The sequence below is a fragment of the Cotesia typhae genome, unplaced genomic scaffold (assembly GCF_013202065.1).
Source record: "Cotesia typhae breed Kobodo isofemale line unplaced genomic scaffold, CoteBio_Ctyphae contig_5, whole genome shotgun sequence".
NCBI lineage: Eukaryota > Metazoa > Arthropoda > Insecta > Hymenoptera > Braconidae > Cotesia > Cotesia typhae.
The window spans coordinates 3,324,496-3,336,057 of NW_027423757.1; the positions used below are offsets into that span (position 1 = coordinate 3,324,496).

General features: G+C 24.6%; 1 protein-coding gene across 3 annotated transcripts; it reads left to right on the forward strand.

Moving 5' to 3' along the window:
- On the forward strand, nt 1–11,357 carry Gdap2 (ganglioside induced differentiation associated protein 2). 3 transcript variants are annotated; one of them, XM_074249054.1, is made up of 11 exons: nt 1–91; nt 772–960; nt 1,055–1,197; nt 2,021–2,153; nt 2,240–2,589; nt 2,672–2,840; nt 5,610–5,763; nt 6,838–6,977; nt 7,420–7,474; nt 7,820–7,963; nt 9,385–11,357. In XM_074249054.1, the coding sequence occupies exons 2-11, from the start codon at nt 776–778 to the stop codon at nt 9,436–9,438; spliced, it is 1,527 nt and encodes a 508-aa protein (XP_074105155.1). In that variant the 5' UTR covers nt 1–91; nt 772–775; the 3' UTR covers nt 9,439–11,357. The 3 variants fall into 3 exon arrangements, with proteins under 3 accessions (XP_074105155.1, XP_074105153.1, XP_074105154.1); XM_074249052.1 differs by having other exon boundaries at nt 14–347; XM_074249053.1 differs by having other exon boundaries at nt 14–269.
- The last annotated feature ends 205 nt before the right edge of the window (nt 11,358–11,562 follow it).

Below are 11,562 nucleotides of genomic sequence, written 5' to 3' on the forward strand. Positions count from 1 at the left end.
AACAGCGTTAGCGCATTTGTGTAATACGTCGACGGCACGTCGACCTAGAAATAGATTGGTAACTGGTTGGTTATTAGAAAAAAAAAAGAACGTTAGTATTGTACTAGTTAGACCAAAATATATGTATATATATACAAAGATAAAGAGAGAGAAGAAAACAAAAAAGAAGGATATATTTTATAAATCTGTGCCAAAGCGCGCAAGTGAAAAAATAATTATTGAAGTAAACAAAGAAAATTCGACAGCTAATGCTTTTGTGACGAGTCTTGGTGTGTCCGCAAGTCGATTATATTCATTGTTCAATATAACTCATTTTTTCCCTTTGGTGTACATTGTCAAATTACTTGGTACGATGATTACTTTACTTTACTTGCATTGTAGTCTCAGTTCTAAGTATTATCTGTATGATTTTAGAGTGTTTTACATTTTTTTGTCGAGTTTTTTTTGTTAATTTTCGCGCGTACGATCGTTTAATCAAAGAACAGCTGATGTAAAAATGGCGCGTGACAGTTGGTGTAAGGTTAGACTTGCGCGAAAATTTTTTATTCGATAAAATATACAAATATACAAATATATATAACATCTATGTATTATTTTAATTGATTAGTTATATGTCTGATTGGGACTTTTTATTGTTATGACGTTTTTATTTTGATTACTATAACAGTAAAAATTAATTGTTGAGTTACATTTTTTATGTGACAACTGTCATTGATGAACAATGATAGCCGTATGTAATAATTAAATTTATTTGTATTAATATAATTCAAGCTTGATGAGGCTGATGGAACCCCTGGGTATCGCCCCCGAAACCGTAGAGATACGTACATTAACACGATGGGCCGAAGTACCAGTTCAACATCGTTATACAGACTACTCAAATTCATTAGGAGAAGCTAATCATTTTACGGATTGTCCTTTTCCGTCTCAAAATTCAATTAATCGCAAGATTGCATTATGGTATTTATTTTTTTTTTTTGTTATACTTTTTTCCTATCAATACATGTAATTCAAATTATATGTTTCTTATAATTTGTACATTCATTTTTAATAGGACTGGAGACATATCGGTGCTACAAGTTGATGCGGTGGTAAATCCTACCAATGAAACTATGAATGACAATAGTCCTACGTGCCAAAAAATATTTTCCCGAGCTGGTCCAGCGCTTAATATCGAAATTGACAATGACATCAAAGGTATTATTGCACTAATATTTATTTTAGGTTAATTGAAAATTGGGAAAAATATGTTTCATCTCTTTGACACGTTTTTTTTTTTTTTTTTATTACTAATTATTCTGTTAACATCGGCAGTTTGGTGCAAAAAGTATTTTAAATGGGAATATTAATATATACTTTCAATTTTATAAATAGCATTGACAGTTTTATCAATTAGTAAAATTGAAGAGACTTATAACTTCATTTATTCTATTTTTATTTTTCCAATAGTTTTTAATATAATTAAATTACCTTGAAATTAATCTTTGACTTTCATAGTGTAATAAACGAATATTTTGAGACTGGTTTTAAAAATAATCGAGAAAAAATATTTATAGTAACTAATTGCTAATTTCTTAATTAATTAGGCTAATAATTTTTTTAAATGACACTAAAGTTAGCTGTCAGTTGTTAATTTTTTAATTTTTTTTTTTAACAATTAAAATTATTTAAAAAAAATTGCATTTATAATTTTTTTTAATTTCTACATGTCAATTTTTTGTTCTCATTTTTTTTGCTATATTTTATTTGTTAAAAAAATCCTAAAAATGATTAAATATCTGCTAAATTGATTCTCATTTTTTTTAATTATTAAATGAAAAATTCATTTTTGCAAAAATTTTCGTATAGAAGTAAATTCATAAGGCAATCAAAATTATCATTAAAAAAATAGAATTAACTGAAAATGAAGTCATTTAAAATTTTTTGAATTTTACTATATAATTATTTAATAGTTTGTACGATATAATTTATTCAATATTTTAATTTTTTTGCAGTAAAACAAAATTTTTAATCTTTACAGAATGTAAAACAGGCGAAGTTCGAGTAACTCAAGCCCATAATTTACCTGCTCGTTTTATTATTCATACAGTCGGGCCAATTTACAATGTCAAATATCAAACAGCAGCTCAAAATACTTTACATTGTTGTTATAGGTATGTCACAAATATTTTTTACTAAATAAAGCTTGGATATTAATTTTAGAAAAATAAAAATATAACTTAATAATTTTTTTTATCAGGAATGTGTTGCAAAAAGCCAGAGAAATGGGATTGCGTTCTGTTGCATTACCTGTAATTAATTCAGTTCATCGTAATTATCCACCAGATGCTGGAGCGCATGTTGCACTTCGCACGATACGCCGTTTTCTAGAGCAGTATAATGATTCATTTGTTTGCATTGTTCTCGTTCTTGAGCCCTGTGATCTGGGAATTTATCAAATTCTTCTGCCACTTTACTTTCCACGAAATTACGAAGAACAAGAAAACGCATGTTGGCAATTACCAAGTGATATCGGAGGTCCTGATGGTGAACCACTTTTGCCTGATCGACAAATTCGTATTATAGATAATCCTCAGCATACACTCCACAGTAATACTATTTATAATACATTTATATTTTTATATTGAAGTTAAAAATTGAATATTATTAAATGTATTTTTATTGATTTAAGGCGATGAAACGATTGAATTGTCAAGTCAGCTCGATACCTCATTGAATCTTGGTGAGCATGCATTTACCCAGATGCAAGGAGACTTAGATAGACAAAGGCTGCTTGGAGAACGGCCACTTACTGATCCTATTGCTGATATCATGATCAAGCAGATGCAGCAAAAAGAAAGGTACGAATAAATATTTGTCTATTCAGCTGCTTGCTTATTTCGGTAAATCTTATGATACCTTATCTATAAAGTTATTTATTTAAAAAATTTTGTTATCGTAAGAAATTATTAATCACTAGAAATTTACAAAAATATTTTCAAATGAAAAAATTAAATATTTACTGAACAGAATTTAGAATTATGCTTTTAAAATATTTTCAATTTTTCGTGCATATTTTTAGAAGTACTATAACTAGATAATTATTTTTGAGAAACAAAACGTTAAAATAATATCTTCTATTTTGAGTATAAATACCGAATTACAAATTTTTTTAAGATTAAAGAATTATGAAATGTCTAACAAGTAATTCAATTTTGAGCATCAACATATTACGTCATAAAATGTCGGCCAATAAAGAAGAAATCTATAAGATTATTTACAAAAATATATTAGCTATATTTACTTTAAAAATAGTATCGATAATACAGTTTTTTTTTTTTTTTTTTTTTTTTTTTTTAAATCAAAATGATTGATAAGTGTTGTGTAAAATTCAATGATCATTTAAAAATTTAGTTACCCGATACGGATAATTACAAAAATTGAATTTTTAAAGTATAATAAATTTTACAAACAACTTAATAATTTTCAGTAATTATTTGTTGTTTTACTTTCTGCTGTAATTAAAATCTGTTCGACAGTTTGTTTACTTAGTTAAGAGTACTTGTAATAATGAGATAAATACTGTTATTTAATTATATATATTAAAAAAAAATGATAATCCATGACCTGGTAACATAATTTGAATACCATCTGGGCAAATTATAAAACTTTAAACAACAGTGGTACTTGCAAGTATTGTATTTTAAACATTAAACAAAACAATGCCTTAGAATGGATGTTACTGTGTAAAACAAGTTTAAAAGCATAGATTTGTTTGTAGACTTTTAGTACTTTTGAAATTATTTATAGTGTTAAATTTAATTGAAGCAAGTAGAGCATTGCCTATTTAATACTTTACGCTGGCCGGATATAGTGACTTCAGATATCAAATTTAGTTTTAAATTCTATGAATAATTATTTTAATTTAATAATCATATTATTGGTGTTGACTAATTTCCGTTTTATTTTATTTTTGTTTTTTTACATTGAAATTAATAAACAAAAATTGTAAAGATAAGTTTTTGAAAAATCTTCTATAGTTTTTGTACAGAATTGGCAATATAAGAAGAATAGTATCGATAAATTAAAATATGAATAATGTTTAATTGTAAATTTTAAAATTCAAATGAAATTTGAATCACTGTAAATGATAATATTGTAAAAAAATATGTCGGATGACGTAAATAACGTCGACGGGAGAGTGCCTAGTCGATTGGTCTGATGAACGCAAGCGCTTTAAAGACTTGCAATACAAAGTACTTTTTCTTTACTTGCCGAAACGACGACGACATTATTGTTTCTCGTTGATTCAATATAAGTTGTTGAAGCAACAACTCGTGATCTTTTTTTCTGCATACTAATCATGTTGTACGCGGTAATTAATTACACTTGACTCGGTGCTCGTATTTTGAATCAGCATTTGTACTACGTCTTGATCTATAAATCGCAACTCTCCAGCTTGTCACCTTCTATCGCAATCATCCTTTTTTTTATTCATTTTATCGGCTCTATTTTATAAAATTCGTATTTTAGTAATTTTATATTAAATAATCTTGTAAAAATTAACATTTGTATTTAAATTTACACCTAAAATATTTGAATTAATAGGATTTTTTGTGATATATTTTTTACTGAGTGATATTGTGTCAGAACTTTTATAAATTTTATTGATTATTAGATTAGATACTCAGTTATTTTAAAAAAAAATTTATAAAAATAACTTACTTTATAATAAATTTAAACGAGTAAAGTCATATCAAAATAATGGTGATGATTGACATGACAGATGTAAGATTAGATGAGGATGACGATGAAGATCGGTGGGTATTTTATTTATTTATAGTTAATTTTAATAGATGATACAGTAATTCATGTACTATTATCGAAAGTTTATTAACCTTGTATGTTATATGATAACAAATGCTAATTGATAGTTGTCTGTAGAATGGAGCTAAAGAAAAAAGGAAGAACAGATATTACGTTTACGTCTCGAGTCGTATACTTGACCCGAAAAATCCGAGTATCGGCCTCTATCTAATCCCCTACCCTTTAACATTTAGTTCGTTCAATAATAAACTGAGTCACTGATTTTCTCTAATACGTATATTCTATATTTTTTATTTAATTGGATTTATTAATTTAATAACAACAATTACTCATATGTATTTGTTATTATTCATTGCAACTAAATTTGCATAAGAAAATGATAAAATATTTTAATTTCTATCAATCGATATTGATTATTTATTGTTACAATTATAACTATGAAAAAGAATTTATTTTTTTTTTATTTGACTTGAATTTATCGTTTCAAAGTTTTTTTTTATTTTGTACAAAAATAGCAATTTTTATATTTTGAATATAATAATAAAATCTCATACATAGACATTACTTATATTTACAAATCATTTTCTATAACAATAACTCTGGATAATTTTTAGTTTTATACAATCAGTTAGATATAACTTAGTCAATAAACAGTAATAAATTAATAGAGATATATTATAAATTATATTATAAAATATTACGTAACCTTATCAATAAATATCATAATCATTAAAATAATTTATTCTTAAAAAAGTACGTTGTTATTATTGTTATTGTTATTTAAAATACTGTAATAATTTCAGGTATGAAAGATTACTAAGACGAGCCAAAATGGAAGATCTAACTGAAGTTTCAGGAATTGGGTGCCTTTATCAAAGTGGTGTTGATCGACAAGGAAGGCCAGTTGTCGTTTTTGTTGGTAAATGGTTTCCAGCAACTAAAATAAATCTAGATAAGGTAAAAATATTGCTATAATTTATTGATTATTATTTATACTGAAATAATTGATATGAAAATATCATAATTTATGAACTAACATCTAGTATATTAGCGTATATGTGACCACGCGTTACTATCAACATCAAAAAGCTACTATTATACTGAGTTATTACCAATGTGACGTCAAATAACCGATATGACGTCACAAATAGTCAATCGATATTTTGATTTTCCGATGATATAAAAATAGAAAAAAATTGCCAGTATGCCCAGTCTTTGAAGTAATCATTTATTGACTACTTTATTTAGTTAGTCAACAAATTTGATTTTTAAAAGGAGCCGTTAAATATTTTATGTAATGCAACATAAATATCCGTGATAAAATAGCACGGCTTGATAGAATGAAAGCGCTTTTTATCCGTAACTCATCTTCGTTAATTTATGGCATATAAAATGAATAGATACATTTTTCTTTTTACTTTATGACGCATAAACAATTAAATAGACATTTGTAATAATTAAATGGAGTTTTTTTTATCGGTTGTTTGCTTAAAATAATGAGATTTAAATGACATGTTTGTTAGTATATTTATATGCATTTCAATAAAGAATTGTTGACAATGGCTCTTTAATTGAGAAACCATATTCAATTCTCTGAAAAACAAAAGAAGAAAGCTTCAATTAAACAAAAGCTTTTTTAAAAAAAGGAAAAAAATAGAGATTCACTTCTGTACAATCTACATAAAAAATTTATGTCAAGATAAATGAGAAGAAATATTTTAATTATTCTTTGACTAGATGAATATTACTTCTTAATTATAATTTATTTATTTATTTTAACAATCATTTTGTTTGCAGACATTAAATGTACGAGAATTGAATTATGAGTGTACTTAGTAATTAGATGGTTTCTTAAAAAATGCAAAATAAGAATTTATTAATATATTTTTTCGACATTTTTAAGTTAAACAAAATTAAATTTAGTAAATTTTCGTATACGTATTTCTTTCAATACTATGATATAGTTTTTGCTCATCAATAAATTTGATTGTTTTTTTTTTTTTTTTTTTTTTTTTTTTTTTTTTTTTTTAGGCCTTACTATATCTGATTCAACTACTAGATCCCATTGTCAAAGGTGACTACGTCATAGCCTACTTTCATACACTTACCACCAATAACAATTACCCCAGTTTTCGATGGCTACGTGAAGTATACGACGTGCTTCCTTACAAGTAAGCTCAATTTAAATTAAATTTTTTAATCACTGTAAGATTATATATCATTAAAATTTACAACTAGCTCATTATTCACTTTGAATTGAGTTATAATGATAAGTCTTCAATTTCAAGTATTTTATATTTAAAATTCAGAGTATATTTGTAAAAAAAAAATACATTATTTATAATTGTTGTTAACCCATTGATATATGAAGCTACATAAAAATTTCAAGCACTATGGTATTAATAATATCTGTCAATTTAACACTAATCATTAACATAAAATAAAAATGTTCATTCACTTCATAATCGTTAGTAATAAAATTCTTTTTTCAAATTTTGCAAATAAACTAAATCAGACGATTGAAACTCAATTAAAATTTTCATATAACGGGAATTAAAATTGTATTTAATTAAATATTTAACCAATTTTTTTTTTTTTTCTTCCATATTTCAGATACAAAAAAAACCTAAAGCATTTCTACATCATTCATCCAACTTTTTGGACCAAGGTTTGTACATTATTTATGTATTAGAAAAAAAAATCAAATCTATCTTTGGTTTCAATAAAAATAACGGAAATAAATGTACCAAGCGTTGAGATTTCTCACGATTGATAAACTTGTTATTGCATTATCTACTCGACCTTACACGGATGTAATGTTTTGTGTTCTAAGTGATTTCCATCACTCTTTTAACACGATATTTTTTTATAATAAATTCGTTGAGAAAATAAATTTAGTTATCATATTTACGCTAGAGTAATTAATAACTTACAATGTTTATAATTAATTGTTAATAATAACTTTGAAATTATCATCATTATTTCATTTGTATATTTTATTTTATTTTAATAGATGATGACTTGGTGGTTTACTACATTTATGGCACCAGCAATAAAACAAAAAGTTCATAACTTACCTGGTGTTGAATATCTGTACGAGGTAATGTCTCCAGATCAATTGGAAATACCAGCTTACATTACGGAATACGATATGACGGTAAATATTAATTTTTATATGTTTCATATTATAAAATAATGAAGAAATAAATTACTCATTTGAAAAAATTATCAGAAACTAGAGTATTAGTGTAACATACACAAATAGAAAATATTATACAGATCGTAAATAACAAATAAACAGAAATTATTCCAACTTTCCGAGATCATGAATATATTTAAATAAATTGATTTTAATCATTTAATAATTATGTGAAAAATTAATCTGAATCAATATATAGGCATTTCATAAAAACATATTATTACTTATACATTTTATAAATTAATTTTACATCAGTATTCATGGTCATTAAAATAGTTAATATTGAAATAGATTAATTAAATTTAATTATAACAAAAACAATTGTAATATTAATTTGAAAAGTAATTGATCATACAAATCAACTAAATGTTTATGAATTATATACTGTGACTTTTACGTAATTGTCAATTTTCTTGAAAACTGTAGTATTTTTCTTTAATTGAACTTATCAATATTAAAGTGATATATGAGGAAATCGTAACCATAATTTAATTCTATAAAAAACATTTTATTGGTTTAATAATCAGTCTACTCCAAAAAAATTTACAATAATATAAGTAATAAGAACTAGCAACCTGCTATCAAAATATAAAGAGTTTATGTACTTCTGAAAAAAAAATTATGAAAATAATATTGCTATGGTAGGATCACTTATCAATAATATAACAGACAAATATGATGGAATAAATTCATAAAATCAACAAACTATTTAAAACTACTTCAAAAACTTAACATAAAAAATTTACCATCACCAAAAAATATATATAATATTTTGAGAAATCAAAAAATTAGTGTCAAAGCCTTTCTTCTAATACAAAATTTTACTACTAAATTTTTTTTTTTTTTTTTTTTTTTTTTTTTTTCCTCAATAAAAATATATCCCATAAAACATTCTTTATTCTTTTAGTTATTTAAATGATCAATTGTCTATTGGTTAAAAAAATATTAAACCATAAAAAAGAACAAATTCAGGTCAACACCTTTCCAATAATACTAAATTATGAACTAAAAAAAATTTCATTATATAAATACACCAGAGACAAAATTTTCCTCGTTATTTTAATTATTCGAATAGTGAGATAGCAGTGCGGAGTAACATGTGAGCAATTATTTTCTATGTTATCATATTTTTTATATTTCCGTTCCAATAATAACGTCTCGAGTATTATTACATATTACACAACTTTAAAATTAATTGCATTTCTTTGTTAGAGTATGAAATAAATAAATATTGATTACTTTGTTTTTAAAATATAATTTTTTTTTCAATTTTATTACAATATAAAAATGGGATCTTATTACTTTATCTTTAATTTAAAATTTTATTTTAAAAGCATTTTTGTAATCAACTAAGTAAAACACTCTTAATATATTTACAGATCAATGGAATAAGATATTATCAGCTCAATCAATCACCAGATTCATTAACGTAATTACAAGATCTATGTGTGCATTTTTTACTCTATTACATAAAGTAAAAAGACAAAAAAAATTATTTTGGCAATTGTTTATCGCCTTTGCACACGCTAGCCTTACCTCCAGATATTTGTACTGGGAATCCTATGCCCAATTGATGAAAAATTAACGATCGTAAAAAAAAAGAGTATGAGCTCAAAACAGTAGATTTAAAAAAAATATATAATATAAAATAAAAGAACAAAAAAATTATTTACCATGTTGAATATAATAGATTATCGAAGACCGAAAGCAGTTACTTTTAAGAAAAAAAGTATGAAATTTTTCATCTGTAAGACGAAAATATTAGACAACTGTAGAAAAAAAAACGAAATAACTGCCAAAGGAACATCAGAAACCAGTATTTATATAGCATCGTGGGAAACCTTGTATTCCTTTTGAATTATTATAATTAGAAAGAATTCTAAAAAGATTTATTAAAATATAAGTCCGCAATGAAAATTAGATTCGAAATTAGTGAGCGTGCATAATAATCTGTCTCTGAATCTTTGATGCGATAAACTTTCTCAAGATTGTCGAGAAAGTTCATGTATATATTAGGGTGGTCCTTGTTTCAATAATTTTTTGGTCTTATGTTACGCTCTAACAATATCTCTGTATTTATATCGGAAAATTATTATCTAAACGTGTGAAATAAAAAAATAAAAAAAATGATCAAATTTTTAGGATTAAAAAAAAAAAATTTTTTTTTTTTTTAACTTTCAGAGAGGGCGTAGCAAAAATAGAAAATAATTGAAATATAGACTACTCCTAAAATATAAATGCATGAAGAAATAAATATTTTAATATTTAATTCCGAAATGTCGAAAACATTTTATTTGAGTAATAGTAGTATTTTTATATTGAATATTAAAATATTTATTGACTTGAAAATGAAATAAATTATAAATAAATAAAAAATTATAAGATTGATGGTATACATTATTAGATCGTTAGACAGTTGATAAGTTGGTAAATCCTGAAATGGTTGTTGTTATAGAATCAAATACAGTTTATTGTAAATTATTACTATTTTACTAATTGATCTTTGCTAATGATAGCGTACGTAAAATCTTGCACGCATAGTTTATGATAATGATAAGAAGAAGGTGTGTAACTGGCTTGACTGTTTACGTGACTGCGCTGTTACAATTATTATTATTTTTGTCCATTATGAATGAGTGTTTGAGAGTAATCAGAGTCTTTAAAAAATCAAATAATACCCATGTAGGCTGAATAAATTAGGAAATTATTAAGTGAAGCAATAAGATTTCAAGAGCTTGTGCTACCCCGTAATATTAGATTCGCGCCGTTATTAAAAATTATCAATGAAAAAAAATTAAAAGTGATTTTATGTCGTTTATAATTTAAATTTATTTAAGATAATTTTCAATAATACGTAATAAAATTTTTGAAAAATTTTTTATTTATTGTATAAAGACATAAATATGAAAAATAATTTTTTTTCGTATTATTTAAATATTTTTTTTTTATAAATATTTCATTATCAATACATAGCATTTTATAACTACAATTAATTTTTATTTAATTGAGTTATTAATAAATTCCATTTTAAACGGTACTAGAATGCTTAACTAAGTAACAAAAAAAATTGTTTTGTTAGAGAATAAATAATTTAAATGTAATTATGGTGGTATATTGTTGATTGTTTATGATGTGCAAATATAAAATGTAGAAAAAATATCACCAGAAAACTAAAAGAGTAAAGATTTTTGAATGAATACTTTTTCTTAATTTAAAATAAAAAAGTTGTAATTTGTAGTGGACTATTGATTGGAGGATACCTTAAAAAGATGGACAATCAGCATGTATGTCATAGACTAATGGATTTAATGTTATTAATGTTATAATAAATATATTAAAAATATTAAATTTATTTCGGTGATATTTTTTACGCTTGGTTAAAATGTTTTCAATAATCTCTGTAATAAGTCAATAAGCCTATCGGCGACATGATACAAAAAAAAAACCCCCTCTTAGAGAATAAATTGTCATTTTTTGTCTACCTAATTAACCAAATTAAACAATGAGGATTGTAACGGACAAACACTTTTTATTTGTAAGAATTGATGTTTAATAAT

Excerpts from the sequence above, each read along its gene's own strand:
- Gdap2 (XM_074249054.1), top strand. The coding sequence starts at position 776 with ATGAGGCTGATGGAACCCCTGGGTATCGCCCCCGAAACCGTAGAGATA. Across the intron at positions 961-1,054 it reads AATCGCAAGATTGCATTATG|GACTGGAGACATATCGGTGC; the intron begins GTATTTATTTTT and ends CATTTTTAATAG. Across the intron at positions 5,764-6,837 it reads CTAAAATAAATCTAGATAAG|GCCTTACTATATCTGATTCA; the intron begins GTAAAAATATTG and ends TTTTTTTTTTAG.